The 21,115-nt window shown below is 34.3% G+C and overlaps 1 protein-coding gene across 1 annotated transcript; it reads left to right on the forward strand.

Annotated features, from left to right (window-relative positions):
• The first annotated feature begins 6,123 nt into the window (after positions 1–6,123).
• Positions 6,124–15,802, forward strand: LOC130988057 (uncharacterized). The gene is made up of 13 exons (XM_057911815.1): positions 6,124–6,566; positions 6,878–6,940; positions 12,111–12,554; positions 12,872–12,943; positions 13,093–13,218; positions 13,333–13,545; positions 13,971–14,018; positions 14,118–14,279; positions 14,577–14,738; positions 14,852–14,945; positions 15,020–15,138; positions 15,215–15,259; positions 15,374–15,802. The coding sequence occupies exons 1-13, from the start codon at positions 6,222–6,224 to the stop codon at positions 15,605–15,607; spliced, it is 2,127 nt and encodes a 708-aa protein (XP_057767798.1). The 5' UTR covers positions 6,124–6,221; the 3' UTR covers positions 15,608–15,802.
• The last annotated feature ends 5,313 nt before the right edge of the window (positions 15,803–21,115 follow it).

A 21,115-nucleotide genomic window follows, 5' to 3' on the forward strand; every position in this document is an offset into this window, starting at 1 on the left:
AGAATTTATCTTTCGATTTCATTAAATATTGGGCCATGGGCCAAATTCTTTGCAATGATCCTAAAATAGTTACTGCATTTAAAGAACACTGATCACTATTTCTTTTACTTTTAACTAAAGATGTGGATATATTTTCTTAGCCTCCACGAAATATTTGTAGCCACATTCGTTCCATTTTTACCTCTTCACTAATTTTTATCATTTATTTCATGTTTATCTCTCAAAATCAATTCACTTATCTACTTCATGGATCATTGTCAATCTTGCATAAACATTCTCTGCAAAGCCTTATCCTAGCTAGATGTATGACTCTAAATTCTAGGTTATACCTATAGAAATAAAGTTTTATATTCTAAAATATTTTTATATAAATTTGGACCTAAATAAATTTATTTTCTTAAATATATTTATCATGGACATTATATTAATTTTGGATTAAGAATAAAATATTTTCATAATTTTTATTAGTGTTGGGTTTATTGTTATTAATGTGCCAAATTCTTTTGCAATGATCTTAAAACAATTATTCAAGTTTCAACATTTATAGTTAATTAATGATTTCAAGGATTTGGATACCTTATTTACATTTGTTTGCCCTATTTTTCTCATTTAGCCACTTTTATGCTCATCATATATATATACATCTTCTACTCCATCTCTGCAAATTTTACAAAAGCAAAAACTATACTTCGAGATAACCAAGTTTTTCTCTCTAACTGCAGATCAATCAACATGGTATTAATTTTCAATCTATGAAATTTCTATTTCAGTACAATTTATCATTTCCTGTTTTTACATCTCTACAACTACAAGTATTTCTCTGAACATTCTATATATATTCAGAAAAATCACAAGCACACACCTATTCACTAATCAAACTCCCTTTCCGTAAAATTTGACAACCACAGCAGCAAAACTTTGATTTCAAATCTTGATTTTTTCCTTCCACAGCAGGATTTCTTTCACACTTCAAATCTTCGACGAATCCTCAAATTCACAAATTCGATTTTTACTCCTCAACCACGATATTTCAATCCAGTATATATATATATATATATATATATATATATATATATGTATATCTCATCTTCTTCATCGCAAATACCCAGCAAATCCAACAAGAAAAAGTCTTTTATAATTCATCCTGTTTCCTTCCCACTGCCGAATCTCCATCGGTAATTCTCAAAAACTTGTATAGTTTATTTTCATATGCAAAGATTTCTGCTTTCTTTCAATTTACAGAAAACAACCAAACTCCCACACAATTCTTGTTTTTATAAATTTAAACATGCATATACAGATATTAAATTGATCGAAATCATATTCACTGTTCTACAAAAAGAAAAGAAAATAGAAGGGGAATGTTGGTTTAGAATTTAGACAAGAGAAAAGAAGAGGGGGGATGGCTGAAAAACAGCGCCGCCGGCGCTGTGCGCCACGGCGGCTGGCGGAAGGAGACAGGGGCGGCGGCACGGTCTCGGCCGCTGCTGTGCTGTCCGGCCGAGGGTAGAAGTAGCTGGGACAGCTGCTGGCGACCCGGGAGCGGCGCAGGCGGCTGTTGCTGTCGGCCAAAAGGGAGAGAGGGTGGTGGCTGGCGGCGACTGTCGCCGGAGAAGGGTGGACGCCGCGGCTGGGCGCGGTGAGGAGAGGACAGGGGGCGGCGTCGGCTTCGCCGAGGGCCGTCTGGCAGAGAGGGAAAGAGAGATATGGGAAGAGGGAGAGAGGTTGAAGGAAATAAAGTAGAGAGATGAGGCAGGGCCGCCGGCTCCGGCGACGGCGATGCCGTCCGGTGGTGGCGGCAGGAGGAGGGCCGAGAAGAGGAGAGGGAGGAGAGAGCGGCAGAGAGAGAGTGAGGAAATGGGAGCTGCGCTGCTGCGTATGTGTGTGGTGTGAATATAAATTAGGGTGAATGGAAGGGAAATGGGCTTGGGCTGGCTAATGGGCTCAATTTATTTAAGATAGTTGGGCTCAGATTAATTAAGTAATTGGGCTGCATTTATTTTGCTTTGGGCTGCATAATTCTTTTAATTAAATTGGACTTGGTATTTTTAACACTAACCCAAATTTTAAAGAAGCATGCATCTCATTATTTATTTCATTTTATTATATTTAATGGATTAAGAATTTTATAAATCAAATACTCAAGTTTTAATTAAATAAATATCAACCCACCCAAATCTTTTTATAAGAAAATATATTTTACTACTTAAATTTATTAGATCAATTATTTTTATATGATCCTATAATCTAAATTATTTTCTAAAGTTTAATTAGGCCCTCATGTCTTATTATTTAAATTTATCTGACTAGGTGCGGCGCGACTAGGATGTGAACTTTAAATTCTTGCAGTTAATTTTCAAAGCTCAAAAGTTCAAGTTTCAGGTGTGGGATTTATTTCAGTACATGCACGTGGTTAATATTTGTCCATTTTAATATTATGTGTTTACCGTATGTGTTGTAAAAATATTTATCGCTAGGGGCCAGCATAATTGGTCCAGGACTTCACCGTCCTTGGTATGCCACAATGCGATTTCATGTTACAGGGTTGCAACCATTATATTGTCGCCAGGGGCCCACATATAGGATCCGGGACATTAAAGTCCTTGGATTGCCACAGTGCGTATGGAATTTATGTTACGTTATGACAATATGTGTTACCATTTTATTAACATGGACAATTATTGCATGTTTCCACACTGAGTGTACCCTGTATGCTCATCCCATATTCAACAGTTTCAGGTGATTGATATTGGAGGCGCGTGGAGAGTCGAATGGGCGCGTCGAATCTATTTAAAAATAAATGTTTCTTAAAACATATTATGTTATTTCATGTGATATCTTTTAGTTATGTAAACTCTGAAATTCTATACTATTTGAGATTTGTGTGTGATTTATTTAAATAAATGTTGTTATATTATTTTAATGTCATGACTTGTTTAATTTATATTTAAATTCATTTCAAATATTTATTTAAGAATTTATATCTTTACAAAAATATATATATGGATACATACATAATTTTTAATTATATAAAGATTTTATTTTGTTAAATTTTCCGCTGCTAAAAAGATATTATTTTATATTTAGAGTTTTTCCTTAGTACAAGTTTTATTAATTAGTTAATTGTTTTTCTGACATCTTCATGTCGTGCTTTGAAAATAAATTTATTAAATTTATGATTTAAAAATCAAGATTTATATTTGAATACATTATTGAAAATTTTGATATCTTAGTAAATCGTTTTAAAAGTGCTTAAAAAAAAACAATTTTATTTAAAGATTTCTTTTTCTATAAATTATTTTCGAAAATATTTATTCTAAAAGTGAGTTTTAAATTAGTATAAAAGACTTCCGCATTAAATATTTATTTAAATGTTATATTTAACTCCTTAATTAGATTAGGGTGTTACAACCGATCATTCATTTCTCGCTTCCGATCATTCTTCCTCTTGCCTTATTCTAACGCCGGCGAGAGTTGTATAGTCGCAAGAAGTGGCGGCGCACCGCGGAGACATGGCGGATGCATGACAAGTATTATTCATCTACTTGTTATTCCCTCTGTTTAATTACAATCAACCAACACATCCAAAACATCTTCTTCCCACAGTAAATCTTCAAATCCCCCAACTCCTTCATCTTCTTATCAAATTCAGCAACTTTCCCTTCAACCTCTCTATCTAAACAATTCTAAAAAAATTAATCAAATTGGGCATTCGAAACTACATTCAACTGTTGTTGTGCAGTGTCCACCCAAAGGAAATACTTACACTGAAAATGAGAGAGATGTGAAGAATATTAGGGTTTATATATATTTGCAGATTTGGTAGTGCATAAAAAGAAACAACGAAGGTTTCGAGGGCCCTAAATCGCTTTCCTTTTCTTGTACACGTACTATACACGGGGACATCAGATCCAAAGAGTGAGATCTAGGGGCGAAATCCCCTATAACTGCAAGAACTTTTCTTTATGCGGGAGTTGGGCTATGAGGACTGAAGGCTGGCCATAGATAGGGAATCCCGCATATGAGTCCACATTTTTGTTCCAAAGACATATTGTGTTGCCCGGTCTAAGAGCTGGAACTCAAAGAGGGAAATCGAAAATTTCATGGAGGGAAAACAATTGAAGGGTCTTCTTATGTCTCCATACTTCAGCAATAGAACTTCCTTCCGGGATTTTTTGAAGTTCTTGAGGTCTCCACCTTCGTCGGTAATTTGCACCGACAAGTAATCACGGCGTCCACAACGAAGATGCTGACATTATTATCCCACGCCACTTCTCAAATGAAGCGCTTCAATCAATCAAAGGTGAAGATGGAGTCGAGCAGTTGCGTTTGGAGTCAAAGCATGGTGAAAAATGATGACGGGTTTTGGGTTGGAGATGAAGGACTGGTTTTTGAATTGGGGGTTAAATTATTATTAGGTTTGAATCAGTGTAAAACGACATTGTTTTAAGTTGGAAAAAACGACATCGTTTGTATATCCTCTGGCCACCGAAACAGCGCGTGCCGGCGATCCACGTGTGCGCCGTATGATTTTAAATTGGGGGAATTCAAAATCGTGTCAAAATTGAACAACTAAATAAATTTGTGTATTAAAATGTAAATTCCTAACTTCGCATCAAATATGGATTTTCGACAAAGTTGGTGTATTTTGGTGCAATTTTCCATACACCAAAAATTTGGTGTACTATATATGAATATATAGTACTAATAAATAATCATTCCATACACAAAATTTTTGCCACCAGATTCGTCAAATTTGTCACATTCATTCATAATAACAAGGTCCACATACGACTCACCATCTTATTAAATATATTCATACTAAGTGGGTATATATGTCTGAATTAAGAGTGATATGCAGTGGTATACATTATATTTGGGGACAGAGGATCCCATCTGCTTATCACACCACAATAAGAAATAGACGAATATGCAAAACAAGAAAAAAAAAAAAAAAAAAGCATTTATTGAACATTTGTTGAAAATTCGATATTTTATATGCAATCACCCCAAAGGGGTTTTTGCAAATAAAATCACGAACAATTTTGAATTTGCAATTTTAACGCCACTTTTGAAATATGGCGAATTAAATCATAACCTTTTCAATTTTTGCAATTTCATCCCCTCAATTTTTTCCGGCCACCGGAGTGATGAGTTGGAGCTTATGTGGATTAATTTTTTTCCACGTAATTAATTTCTGACGAAGATTAAATTTCAGTATCCCCCATTTTTATTTTTAAAATTTGAAATTATGTAAAAATATTATTATTTATGAATCAAATTAAATAATAACAAAAAATATATTAATTTAAATATTAGTATTTGATTTAAAATAGTGTATAGTAATAATTTTATCAACTTAATGAGTAGGAGTATAATATTAAGTTCAATGAATATTGTATAATAATAATTAAATTTACCGAAAGTTTTTTGTTATTGATTATTATTTTCTATTAAAATTAAAATTAATAAATACTTTTATAATATTGTCTCGATATTTGTGCATTATATTTTTTTAATTTAAATATTTTTATGTATGCTTTGATAAAATAATTCAGCAAATAAATTAGTATGTTTTTTTAATCAAAAGAGAAGAGAAGATATATAAATTTTGTAGGAGAAAGAGATACAAATAGAAATAATATAATAACAAAATAAGGAGAAAGAGAAAAAAAAATAAAGAATATTGTAAAAGAGATAGGAGAGAGAAAAACAATCACTTTAAAATTTTAAATTATAATAAATTATTTATTTCAAATTCATATTTAATGAATTTTAAATCAAATTGAAGATCTTGTCATGATCTTTAACTTAAGATACACATCAAATATATTTTAATAAAAGACGAAAAAGAAGTAAAATAAAAGAATTAGGTTTTGATTTTGTTTTAATCTTAGTCAGTAATTTAATCTTAGTCTGAAATTAATTACGTGGAAAAAAATAATCCACATAAGCTCCAACTCATCACTCCGGTGGCCGGAAAAAATTGAGGGGACGAAATTGCAAAAATTGAAAAGGTTATGATTTAATTCGCCACACTTCAAAAGTCACGTTAAAATCACAAATTTAAAATTGTTCGTGATTTTATTTGCAAAAAAACCCCACCCCAAAAGCTAAAACCCCATCCTAAAACCCAACATTGCATTGTATCTCTTTTTTCCGAAAAAAAAAAACCCCCAACATTTTGCACCTTATCGGAATTCGCCAGCTGACAAGCGAGAATGCCCGTTATCTCTCATAATCTCGCTGTTTCATTCAACAAATTTTCAGCCTCAACATTTAACTGCAGATTCGCATTTCGGAGTCCCGACCAATCTGTCGAATTCCGACAATCTCCTCGTATAAATTGTGCTAAGAAAGCCAAAAGGACCGGAAAATTGAGGTACCCCTCGGAGAAAAGGAAGTTAAGACAGCAGAAACAGACTAAAAGCGACGCTGCAACACGTCTGGAAGGTGTTTGGAGAATTTCCCGGCTTGCAGTTTCGGTTCAAGATGACCCTGGAAAAGATTTCTGGGATGTGTCTGAGGCTCTGCTTAAAGAGATCGCCAAGGTTCTTGAATTTCCGGTGAGAGATTGAATTTCAAGTTTTGAGCTCTGGTTTGTTTGTTTTGTTTTTATGTGGGAGCTAGGGATTGGGTTTTGATGATCATATTGTGCTTCATTTGGTAAAATTGTGTTAAAGTCATGATTACTTTGTTCTACCATGGAAGTTGTATCAATTCGAATGAAAGCAGGCTCCTAAACTGGATATTTTGCTGTTGCTTTTGGATTTTCGATAATTACCTTTGCAATTATCTATGTAATGGCGCCTTTTGGGTTTGTTGTAATTTTTTACATTCCGTTTCTGAGTGCAGTGTTTTGAAATTTATTTTGTAGGTTGCATCAATGTTGCCACGAGAGGCGTTCACCGTGGTTAGAAAATCATTTGATGCAAGAAAGGTAGGTAACAACGTGATAAGTCTAGCTGTTTATCGTCATTAAATAGCCTGTTCACTTACCAGCGACGCCATCATGGCAGTATTTTAGCTTTTATCGTGACTGTTTCATTTAAATGAACAATGTAACTATTTGAGCTGCATAATTGAGATTTTTTATGTGCAAATTTCTCACATGGATTAGTGATTATGAGGAGTGTGCAACCACACTATCGTTGGAATCCGTTGGTAGTATAGTTTCACTGATGAAAAGTTAACTAGATCCAATTACCTAAGGTACATAGTTGATTTATGTTCTCGCATATATGGTTGAAAAGCAAACTTAAGCTTATGTGAAAACATGTGTGCAATAAAAGAGCATAGATATCGTATTTTGTGTTGGTTGGTAACAGAGGCAGATGCAATCAATGTTATCAAGGTAAAGTAGTAACTTTTTTAGTATATTGTTTTTGGAGTCTGGGGTCATGTATGTCTGAGTTATGCCAGTTACATTACATCTGATATTCTGATTAGTAACTTGTGCTTTGACTGTGACAAAGAATTAGCTTTTACATTGTCCCGCTACATGACTCAATATATTGCTTCCTTTTAGGCACACCTATGTGGTCTTGTTTCTGAGTGCTCCTCATTACAATGTAATCCAAAACCTCAAGAGGAACCATTTGTTGACTTGTCTGATTGAGAGTCATGACTATCTACCAATGCCTAGATACTTGACAAAGTTCGTGTAGAAGTTTTGATGTAGGGCACATAATGATGGCACGTGAGACTGCGAAAGCAGTAGATCAGATCTAGAGAGATCAATATCTTTGAAATAATAATTTTTGTTGACCTTTTTTTTTTAAGCTTAAAAATAGAGTCAAATATAGTGTTTCTTTTTTTTGGGGGGGGGGGGGGGTGATAATTTTCTGGTTTATTTGTTTTGTTTTGTTTTGTTTTGTTTTTTTTTCATTTTTATTGTGATAAAAGACCATTTCCAAGTTAGATAATTCTATGGCCTTTAGCAGTTACTAGTTCTACTATGCATTTAAGATGATTATGTGTATTACTTGGCTCTTCACAAATATTTTCCCAATTATGCAACATTTGAGAACTCAAGACTTTTATTCATAGCAATTCAATCGAATTGATTAAAATTTAAAATAACAGCATAAAATAGAATGATTAAAGCTTTAATGATAAGTCGAGGTCATCTTCTGGGTGCTGGATCTCTGTATTATTGATGTGTCTGTGATGGTCTGCTTCATCATTCTTTGCAACAGCTGTGGATCTGCCTTTAGATGTACCTTGTCCCATCAGACCTGCCCTTCTCCCAAATGACACAAAGGCAGAATTTTCCATGCTTTTGCCAATGCTACCAAGTTCCATAAAGGGGCGCGGTACACCATATTCATGAGACATTGGGAACATGGAGCTTGGGTAGTCACTGGCGTGCATTTGGGGTTTAGGGGGTTGTTTTGGGATAGTGCAAAAGCCAGCAAATCCTATAAACGGCTGAGCTACACCAGATTCATGAGATGTGGGGAAAATGGAGCCCGGGGTACTCATAGGCATGCACTTGATGCTCCATATATTGAGGGTAGTGTGCACTCTTAATCATTTTTGGAACTTGGTCAAAGGAATTTGGAAAAGGGAAAGAATTAATGCCATTACCAGGATATCCAAAAGTAGCTTCTTGTCCTTGCCGGGCTCGCTTTTGTCCGACCTTCTCAATTTTGTGGGCATTTTGATGTCCACCTAGCGCTTGCTTATTAGAGAACTTCTTTGGGCAAAAGTTGCAGCCATATTCGGGTTCCTCCTTGCGTACCACATACAGAGGCTCTGATGCCTTTGGGGGTTTCAGTTTAGTGGCATCTGTCGAGTTAGAAAAGGAATTTAACTGCAGATCCATTTCTTCTAAGGATTGGTTCAAATCTAGTGATGGACAACCTTTCATCACCGATTTGTTTTTCGTATTCTTTTCTTCAACTGCTTCATTTGGAAATTTTTTTGACATTTTGGTGTAAGACATGTTTGCACTACTTATCCTGGCTCTAGGAAACAGAAAGGTGAAATTTTGGCTAGGCTAACTTGACCTTTTCTAGAGAAGGATTCCTGAATTTTTTAGAGGAGCGGTATCAATGTTGGTATTATCCTGTGGCGTGGATGAGATGGCTAATAAAGACGGTTTCATGCAGAGCGCATGTAGATTTTGCAGATTTTATTGGTATACCATTAAGATTTTCCTTATACATTGCTTTACAGGTTTATGCCCGTCTGTAATATTTTGGCATTGGATTTCCAAGTAATTTCCTAATAGAGCAGGACGATGAATTAGCATTGCGAATTTTAGTTGGATTCAATTACCAAATATAAGAGATTTTCCATTAAATTATATGTAATCCATTGACACAGAATTTGAATACAGTCTTGTGTCTATCTCATCCACTACGGACGTGCAATTAGTAATTTGCTTTACCTGTCTTTGCTGGGCTGGAATTGGGACAATCTCGTACCTATCTTAATATTCCTTGTGTTGAGACCACCTATACCGTTAGTTGGCAAAGTTTAAACACCTGTACCTTTTCATTAAAAAGAAAGGAAAGGAAAGATCTCGTCTGCAGCCCGTGCTTCTATAAAAAAGAGTTTGAAAAAACTTAAGCATAATTGTAATTAGAAATAACTATTTGAAAAGGACCATGCTGACAATTAAAGGGACCAAAATTGCCTAGCTACCCTGAGATCATCCTGTCTAAAACATTGATGATTACCTATAAATGAAGAATAAATAAGATGTCATTGTAAATAAAGTTCAAAATAAACCAGAAACAATGGCTCCTTGATTGTTTAAGATGTCCTTGTAAATAAAGTTCAGAACATTCCCTTGATTATTTTCATAGTTCTCAAGTCCTCACTTCTTATGTACTGAAAGTTAATTGTGCTGTTGAGGATATTAATTTTTAAGGCTATAAATTTGCTCAACACAGTTAGGTACTGCAATTTTAAGTTGCTCTTTCCCTATTTTAAGATTAGCAGCTGAGTGTGTTAGTGTCAGCTGAAGTTTTGCCATGCCTAGTGGTTCTGCCTTCGCATCTCTTGCCCCATCCTCCCAAACCCTTTGGATTTCTATGTCAATGAAAGATAATTCAAACTTAAAATTATGTTCATGTTTCCAAATGTGACCCTATTCCAACTAGGATCACTCATGAACCGAATCCACATTGAATACACATTATTCTATTCGTGTTCGGCTAATTTAGAGAATATTCTTATTCTTTTTTGGTAATTGAATTCAAAGGTTGATTTGTATTCGATTATATGGCAATATTTGAATCTATTCAAAAAATCATATTGGAAATCCTTGCCTATTTTTTTTTTGTTCTTAAAATTGCGACATTAATGAAATCTAAATGATAAAATGCACTTATAATAAACACACAACATAAATTTTTCCTTGAAAGGATAATTCCTTGCACCACCATCCACAAAATAATTAAGAATCACATCGACCAAAAAAAGGGAAAGAAAAAGTTCATCGCCAAATTCATTAAGGGGCGTGCGTTCTCTTTGATTGTAAAGTTATCTGAGAAAAGGAAGGATAAGAAAAGATGGAAAAATATTTGGTCCCTACCATTTCTTATCTCATGTTCTTTAGGGTGGACAAAAAAGTTTATCCCACCCCTTTTCCACATTTTAGATGGCAAAATAGTATCACCCCAATACCCCATGATAATATCTTTGGAGTAAAAAGGAGGGTAGTTGGGTTTGCTCGATTTTTATTTCCTTCCTGCTTGGGGAAGATTATCCACCCTACAAACACATGTGAAAAGAGTGGAAAAATGATGAAAATATATGTTTTCCACCTTTTTCCATAAAAAAGGACGCACCTTAATAAAATACTACTATAATGTTTCTTAACTAGTAGTAATTGACGTATATATCTCTATACATGTGTATATAGTATAAGTGCTTTAAATTACATTAACAAAGATATATATCATAATATGCATAATATATGAATATATTTACATAAAATATGTTAATTATTCTATAAATGGAGAGAACATATTTCTAAAAATAAAATATGCATATCTATTATCCTTTATTCAAATAATGATTTTCATATTTGTATCACGAAGTATATGAACCTAAATGTGTGTACTCTTATTTGGATTCATATTTGAATAATTCAATTTAGAATCTTGATATACAAATTCATATACCAAATCAAAACAAAAAAGATTTGTTTCATTTACAACTCTAGCTTCAGCCTCAGGCACTAATCAGTGTGTTTCGTATAGGTTTAGTGCTCTTTTTCTTGATTGAGAGAGTGAGGTACTTAAAAGTTCTGACTGGATAACAGAACCATCTACTCCTGAGTGAAGGGGGAGAGAGACGTTTCTCTTTCCTGAAACACTTATGAGAAATGAAAATCAACAACAACAAAAAAAAGAAACAGTTTGGCACTTTTGGACTTGTAGTAGAATGATACAATTGTGTTCTTTGAGGTTTTGTTTGAAGGACTCCCTCCGTCCATGATAAGTGTGGTTTAGATGGGAGGACACCGATTTTAAGAAAATATTGGGAGATGTGTATAAAGTGGAGAATGGGTCTCACTGAGTTGATTTGTTAGGTAATTAATAAACAGTTTGTGAGATGAGATTTTTAATATTGTGTGAGAATGGGGTAAAGTATAAAGGTATATGTCCTAAAATGGAAAGACCACACTTATTGTGGACGGACGGAAATGGCAAAAAGACCACACTTATCGTGGACGGAGGGAGTATGATTGAAATAAATGTATTCTCCATCCGTCCCCCAATTCTTACCCCTTTGAAAAGGGCACAAGTTTTAATAAAATGATTGAGTGTGTTGTAAGTGGAATAAGCGTCCCACTTTTATGGGATTGTGTGAAGTAATTTTACTAAAAATAGAAAGAGGTCAAGAATTGGGGAACGGACTAAAATGGCAAAAGGGGTAAAGTATTGAGGGGCGGAAGGAGTATATGGTATGACATGTCTGTTGATGCTGCTTTTATTGTCGGATTGGAGAAACTAGAAATTTCCATGTTTAAATAATTTACAAATGAGGATGTCAGTTCATTCCAGTTGTTTGTTGTAACCACCCGTTTCTTGTTACTTTTATTAACTATTGAAATATTTGCAGACAAACTAACTTTCTTTGGCTTACTTTAGTTTCAGAAGGAGCCAAAGTTTGTGTATACTGTAGATATGGATGTTCATAAGCTTCTACACCTTGAGCCTCATACCTGGGAGTTCATTTCTGAATTGGAACCAAAGAATGGGTCTCTAGAGTTTCTGCATCATGACAAGGCTTTTGGTGACTTATCAAGTATCATACGTGATCACCAAAAGATAAAGGAAAGTGCAACATCCGCAGAAGATGTTCCCAGCAATAATATTGCGGGTTCTGACAAGTTCTCTGCAACCAGAAAACCCAGAGTAGTAGTTGTTGGTAGTGGCCCGTCTGGTTTATTTGCTTCTCTTGTGCTCGCTGAAGTTGGTGCAGATGTTACACTCGTAGAAAGGGGGGAAGCCGTTGAACAAAGAGGACGTGACATTGGTGCTTTGATAGTACGTCGAATGTTGCAAGTGGAAAGCAATTTTTGCTTTGGAGAGGTCATACTTCTATTCAAATAGTAGTTCCAGGGTTTTCTAGTCTTTGGTTATATTTCTGCAGCATCTCTCATTTTTCCTTGATCTGGTTGTGCAATCTGTCCTAGAATTTTATAATCAAAATGCAACAGCAGTTCAGTCAGCTTACTTTCAAAAGAGTAGCAAACTATATTAGTTTAACCATAACTCAAGCATTCAAATTACCCACTGTTGCAAAGGTTGTGTTCCCACTTCCCAAGTCCATGGCTTTGACCTGTTACCATAAATGTATTTCTGAACTTGTTGCCATTGTTCGTTTATTAAAGACTTATGCATGACAGGGTGGTGCAGGTACTTGGAGTGACGGGAAGCTGGTAACAAGAACTGGAAGAAATAATAGTAGTGTGTTAACAGTAAGTGTTGCTCTCTCACTGTAGCATTTGGTACCACTTCCTGCAATATGCATCGTCTTTCTGATTTTCTCAATTTACCACTTCTTGCAGAAAATCAGCTACTTACATTTGATGGCCGTTTCCTTTGGCTTTATCTTTTGCATCAATAGGTTTTGAACACTTTGGTTAACTTTGGAGCTCCACGTAGTATATTGGTTGATGGGAAACCTCATCTGGGAACTGACAGACTGATTCCACTACTTAAAAAATTTCGCCAGTACCTGCAAGAATTGGGTGTGAGTCCCTTTATGGGTTTGCTCGATCTATAGCCAGATGTGTGGTTTGTTTCTGTATAGCCATCGATACTCGGTTGATCTTCCTATTAATGGTTCATTTATCAATATGCTCAGGTGACTATTAGATTTGGGATGAGAGTGGATGATCTGCTGGTCAATGGTGAAAATGTTTCAGGTGTTAAAATCTCTGATTCAAGAGTCAGCTTCGGTTCTAGTTCCCAGAAGTTGGGATGTGATGCAGTAGTTCTTGCAGTGGGGCATTCTGCACGCGACACTTATCATATGCTTCTCTCTAATAATGTGAATGTGGTTCATAAAGATTTCGCTGTAAGTTTTTTGTTATGATTTTTCTTTTTCTTTTTAGCCCTCTTGCAATGGCAAGTTGTGGTGCTGTTTATAAGCAGTGAATCATTTGTCCAAATTAATTATTCTGGGATTCACAAGTAAACTGATGTTTCCCTCAGCTGCATTTGACATATTCATTTAGTCATTATGACTTATTGCACACCTTTAGACAAGAGCTGGAAAAACTTAGGTGTTGGAAAGTTATCAGCATGTTTACATTTGCATTATTGACTAAGGAGGTTTTTCTTATTAATAATTTATATATTTGGTGATTAAAAAGAAATGCGTGATAAATTAGGCTACGGGATGTTGTATTTGGAATTTGATTGTTCAGCGGTATTTGCTATGTTCATTTTGTAGCGACTGCAACGAATACATATAAGCACATTTTTTTCTGAACCCTACAGGTTGGCCTGCGGATAGAGCATCCCCAAGAATTGATAAATGATATACAGGTTCGTCATTTTCTCGACTAAAGTTAGGGCTTCTCAATGATAAAGCCTTGACAATCTTACTCTGTGCGTCTAAACATAGTGATGCATACAACTGTGCAGTATTCTGGATTAGCAAATGAGGTTCAGTGTGGCCGTGGGAAAGTACCAGTAGCTGACTACCAGGTTGCTCAGTATGTCAACGGAAAAGATACAAGCATACTCTCAAATATGGAGCCAGTGACTCGTAGTTGTTATTCCTTTTGCATGTGCCCTGGAGGCCAGGTATTATTTATCGTTCTTGCACAGTATCTCATCATTTTACGACAGTCTGCTTTATAAACTGTTCATATTCACACTAAATAGTCTTTCCTGGATGTATAAAAACCATGTTGTCACTTATTCTGGCATCATCATGGGCATTCCCACCTCATCTTATCTTGATTATCAAGCAAGTTGTGATCAGCAATGATGCCAATCAAGCGTACTCCCATAACCCAAATTTTGGGCTCTAGGAATGAAATTCAGTTTCCTCACTCATCATTCGTGATCGACAGACACGACTAATAAATTTTTATGCAGGTGGTTCTTACTAGCACTGATCCATCTGAACTTTGTATCAATGGCATGTCATTTTCTCGACGTTCATCTAGGTGGGCAAATGCAGCGCTTGTAGTTAATGTGTCGTCAAAAGATTTTGAGGATTTAAATCTGACTGGGCCTCTTGCAGGGGTAGAGTTCCAGGTACTTCTAGTTTGCCAGAGCTCTTCTAAACAAGAAAGCAGCGCTTAAGTTTCTGCGTTCTATTTCAAAATCTCTCGTCTTTTGCACGTTGACTTCATTCATTCACTCTCCAGAGAACATTTGAGCGAAAAGCGGCTATGATGGGTGGGGGTGACTTTGTGGTTCCAGTTCAAACAGTTACTGATTTCCTCGATAACAGATTGTCCGGTGCAACCCTCTCTCTCTCTCTCTCGTTGCGTTACTGTTCTTGAAGACTTGTCTTGACTAGCTTTAAATTGCAGTAACATCGGTACCACCATCCAGTTATCGCTTGGGGGTAAAGCCTGCAAATCTTCATGAGTTGTATCCCCTTCATATCACTGAAGCTTTACAACGAGCGATTTCAATGTTCAACGAAGAGGTTTGATCCCCGTCCCCCTTGCACGTTTACGATTCAAATTTACACAGACTAAACTGTTCTTGTAACTTGATTACAGCTGCCCGGATTCATCTCCAGCAGCGCGCTTCTACATGGAGTCGAGGTAACTCCACTTATTCGATTCCACCTCCTGCATTGCACGTACAATTCTTGGTAATGACTAACACAGTGCTCGTTCTTGCTACGATTACATTCATTTGCTTTCGTCTCCCTGTAGACGAGAACTAGTTCTCCCATCCAAATCACGCGCAGAAGTGATACATGGGAGAGCACGTCGCTCAAAGGGCTATACCCGGTTGGCGAGGGCGCTGGGTACGCTGGTGGAATAGTGAGTGCCGCCGTGGATGGAATGCACGCCGGATTCGCGGTGGCGCGGAATCTCGGCCTCTGCGACAGCAGCTTAGATTCAGTGGTGGGTAAAGCTCAGAATGCTGGATTTGTTAAATATTGATGGTTTTGGCTGTGATGCTTCAAGATTATGAATGAGAGCTTACAAGATTCCATCTTGCAGAATACAAATGTAAGTTGGCATCCTAACATGAAAATTTACTACTTGAAAACTTAAAAAGTAGTGTTTTCATGATGTAATAATCGATTATTCCATCTATTTACATGTATAATGCAAGAGCTGTAATGTTCTATGTTATGTTCTTGTATTATTTCATAGTTGGCTGCTAGAAATTAATGAAAATTATTTTCAAAGAGTAGAATGATGAATTCTAAATTGTTATATTATTTCGTAGTTGGCTGCTAGAAATTAATGAAAATTATTTTCAGTAAGTAGAATAATGAAATTCTAAAGCACTATATAATACTCCCAAATATATTTGACCTTCTAAGAGAAAAACTAAATAATAATCAAATATATATCCCAAATATGGCTTTTTTTCTATTCTATCCCGAATTATCGACTTTGACTAATTAGTGCCCAAATTTTATGTGGCTCTTGACATGTGTGAAAAAGATTTTTTTTTTTTTTTTTTTTGAGAAGAAGAAATTGTTAATATTATACCATTAAGTCACGTCAATTTATGATTTATCATGCTCGGTTTTTTTGCTAACAAAAAATTTGTCCGATGATAAATTTGCATGAGTTTTTTATAAATTAAGATATATCTGACTATTTAGCAAAAAAAAAAAACGTTAGTTTGAATTCTCGAGATATAATTGATATTGGAACTCAAATATAAAAATTTTCTTCATACAAAGCATGGCCTTGGATGAAATGACTGGTTGGGCTCTAGAGGCCCAATTTCATTAAGCTAAGCAGACGACGAAGCCCATATTATATATATATAAAAAAAATAACATGAATTAAATATAAACGACGTTAACATAAAATACTCTAAAAAAATATTTTCATCATTATTGTTATTATCATTATTACAACACCAACTACTTATTCCGGAAACATAAATGGTTCAAATATGTCTGACATATGAATGTTGTGATTGCAACAATTAAAACTAAAGATATGCTTTTATTGCTACTGTATTATTTTGTAAATACTTAATAATGTAATTACTAGTACTTTTATTATGTTAATAATAGCTATGATTTTCTGATAAATTGATAATAGCTATGATAATAATATAAAACTAGCAGCCATTTGAGTTAAATAATTACGTGATTATGGGATTGCACGCTGGGCATTGATTGTTGTACTTTGTAGTAATTTTTTTTTTTTGGCAAACTCTAAAAGTAACAGAACAGTTTGGATGAAACCAAACTCTAAATACAGGCCAAATACAGGACAATTGAAGCTCAATTAAAGATTTGTAGGGATACAATCATAAGGGATCGAGCTCCAATCGTGAAGTGAAACATAAAAAGAAGACGGATAATGTGATTTCAGCCACTTCCATGAGCAAAACTTAATATTTTCCACAATCCTTCCTGTATCAGGTGTAATACTCTGTAGTTTGTAGTCTGCTTATTTAATTTTCGATCTCGCTAAATCCTAAATTAGATTATCTTTTAGAATGAGGTTAATTGATAATCAATGTAGAGAATTTTACTTATTTTACAATTCTAACACCACATTTTAGTTCGTTGTAAAGTTAACATATCCCAAAATTTTATAATCACCGGAGAATTAATGTGGCATAACCTCAATACTTTTTATGTGATGAGTATTGTATCTCACATGTCTATCTTTTGGTTATCGAATAAAAATGAGGGTGTAAATTTTAGAATAAATAGAAAGATAATAAAATTATTATAATATTTGTCGTTTTAAATTTTTAAAATGAGCAAAAAAAAATGTATTAGTTGGTAATAATACATTTTTTTTGTAATTTTTAAACCTTAATTTTAAACATTATAAATCGAATTTAATTGAAGCCCCTTGAATCTGACGTCACCATTAATATGACTTCTTAAAAAGCAGGAGAAATAATTTTCAAACCTTAATTGACACTTTATGTAAAAAAGACAAAGAAAACATCATTCCTGTTGTAAATATATCTTCTAGATATATCTTATGTGTGTTGACCAAGAAACCTAGAGGGAGAATAACACTTGACATCTTCAAGCCACCGGAGTTGACTGTCCTCCGTTCACACCGGACGTGTGTGAACGTTCACACTTGGTTTAACACCTATAAATATGGGTGTGTTGTGAATTTCATAATAACGATATTTGTATTCTCTACTATATTCTCTCGCTTCTCTCTAGTTTATAACACGTTATCAGCACGATAGTTCTAGTCCTCTCATCTTCCTTCGATCGTAAAAGGATTGGAGGTATGCCCTAGGAAAGAATTGTGTCTTTCCAATAAGGTACGACTAATTTTCTTTTCATCTGAATTTCAATCCGTATAATTTTAGTAATCATCTAAATCCAGACGAAAGAAACTTTGAAGTATTAGAATATTATACTGTTTAATATGTTTATATCAATAAATTGGCTTGGAAATAACCAGAAAACGGAATCATGGTAACATATATGCTTTGCATAAAAGAGATTGTTATTGAAATTTGTGCAAATTCCCCTTATATTTGTGGTTTGATGCAAATATGTTATATTTGTTTATTACGAATGATATAATTTTCATTATTCTTGAAGAAATACAAATAATCCTAAAAGTTATATTTTGATGCTATTAAAATAGCATTTGTTTGAGCATATTAAATTAGTGATGCATTTCGAATGATATTGATCTTAATCATTCCACCAAACAAAAGTGAATTTTGATTGGAATTTGGAGGATATAAAGTAAATTTTTGATCTGTACTTAGACGGAATATGTCATTTTATGTAAACTTGTATTTGATGTGGTATAAAAAGTCAATGTGAAATAGTAGATTTTAGAAAAATAATAAAGAAAAATATGAAAAGTTCACGCAAAATAGAAGACTATTTTGATAATTGGAGACATAATAGATTCGCCCGATTATGTTAAAAAGATATGATGCCAATAGATTTAATCTCAATATTTTTGTGCACCCTTTCGGTGAGATGACAAACATATATAATTGAGTTTTAATTTATTTTGTTTGTTAAGAGTGCAATATTTGATTGGATCTTATTCTACAAAATCTTGAATATGATTTACTACTACGTGGCAATTCTTGTTTCGTATTATTTTATATAATCAGTAAACTTCAATGTTCTACTACTTGAATCACTATTGATATTATCATGTATTGGGAAATTTTTTAATTCATAGTGGATATATACTTTGTATATTATATATATACAACGTATTTTTTTTAAATAATCTTGAAAAACTCATTGATGCTATTCAAATAGTACAAGTAGTATTCCTGAAGAATATTACATTCAAGATCTTAAATTGATGCTATTAAAGTAGCACAAGTAATATTCCTGAAGAATATTACATGCTCTAAGAGCAAGTAAATTAAATATTTGGATAACATATCCTTGAATCTTTATCTATTTGATTCATATTGTTGCTCCCGATGTAGCACAATCAATATTCCATGAAGGATATTACATACTCTTCAAGAGCAATCCATATTATATGCTTTTGAAAATTAGACCTTGAAGGTCAAACGGCCCTAAAGGCCGAATGGTTGTACTCTTTTTCCCTTACTAAGTTTTTTCCTACGAGGTTTTCTTAGTTAAGGTTTTTAACGAGGCAACTAGTGTAATATATGAGTAAATATATATGTCTTGTACTATTTTCCTCTACCAAATTTTTCCCATGGGGTTTTTACGGAGAGGTTTTTAACAAGGCATGAATATATATATATATATTAATATCATATGAAATCTTGTGATATTTGTCTTGGTAAATAAATACACATATTATTCTTCAAAAGAAGAAGTATTTCCTTAAGTTGACATTAGATGAGAATAATGTTAACATAATATCAGGTGCATCAAAAATCATTGAAGGCTCCAGAAGAGCTTGTATCATTTTGCCAAATGATACTAAATTAGATATTGAAAATGCCCTGCACTTTAGTAAGTAACTTACTAAGTTTCAAGGATATCCGAAATAATGGATACCACATCGAGACAATTATGTGAAAGGTAGAAATGAATATCTTTGCATAAATTCTTTTGTTTCAGGCTATAAGCTGACAAAAGAAAAATTAGCAACACTACCTTCTGGAATGTATTACACATTCATAAAAGCAATTGAGACAAACCATTTCATGAACGTAAAGTTCAATGATACAAAAAGCTTTAAGCTTTGTCATGATAGGTTTGGACATCCTGGAGCGACTATGATGCGCCGAATAATCAATAATTCATATGGGCACAACATAAAGAATCAAAAGGTTCTTTCTACAAATGAATTCTCATGTGATGCTTGTGCGCAAGGCAAGTTAGTCATTAGACCTTCATATACGAAGGATAATACTGAATCTTCATATTTCTTAGAAAGAATTGAAGGAGACATTTATGGACCTATACATCCACCTTGTGGACCTTTTCGATAATTTATGGTATTAATTAATGCCTTTTATAGATGGTCCCATGTATGCTTGCTTTCTACTAGAAATGCAACATTTGCTAGACTACTTGCTCAAATCATAAAATTAAGAGCTCAATTCCCAGACAATTCAATTAAAAGAATTCGTCTTGATAATGCTGGTGAGTTTACATCTCAAGCATTTGATAACTATTGTATGGCTATTGGAATTGAGATTGAACATCCAGTAGCTCATGTCCATACTCAAAATGGTTTAGCGGAATCATTTATTAAACGTCTTCAAATTATTGCTAGACCATTACTTATGAAATCAAAACTACCAACTACTGTTTGGGGTCATGCCATATTACATGCTGCAACATTAGTTCGACTAAGGCCATCAGCAAATCATGAATACTCCCCAATGCAAATTATATTTGGCCGAGAACCTGATGTTTCTCACTTACGAACTTTTGGTTGCGCGGTTCAAGTCACAATTGCACTCCCACAACGTACAAAAATGGGTCCCCAACGAAGACTTGGGATATATGTTGGATTTGATTCACCATCGATTATAAGGTATCTAGAACCTTTAACAGGTGATTTATTTACTGCACGTTTTGCAGATTGTCATTTAGATGAAATGACATTTCCAACATTAGGAGGAATAAATCTACATCCAGAAAAGCACAAGGAAATCTCTTGAAATGAGAAAAACTTATCACATTTTGATTCTAGAACAAATCAATGTGAACAAGAAAATGAAAAGATCATTCATTTGCAAAATATTGCAAATCAAATTCCTGATGCTTTTGTAGATACAAGAAAAGTGACACAATCTCACATACATGCTGCAAATACTCTAGCTAAAATTGATGTCCCTGAAGGACAAATAGCTTTGGCAGCAAATGAGTCCAAAATTCGTCAAAAACGTGGTCGACCAGTTGGTTCCAAAGATTCTATGCCTAGAAAAAAGAAAGGGGCAAGATATAAACCAAACAATGACGAAAACGACTAATCAATCAAATGAAAGTGATGTAATTCCTAAAGAATTACAAGTATCTGAAAATCATG

Source organism: Salvia miltiorrhiza, chromosome 6 (assembly GCF_028751815.1).
Source record: "Salvia miltiorrhiza cultivar Shanhuang (shh) chromosome 6, IMPLAD_Smil_shh, whole genome shotgun sequence".
Taxonomy (NCBI): Eukaryota; Viridiplantae; Streptophyta; class Magnoliopsida; order Lamiales; family Lamiaceae; genus Salvia; species Salvia miltiorrhiza.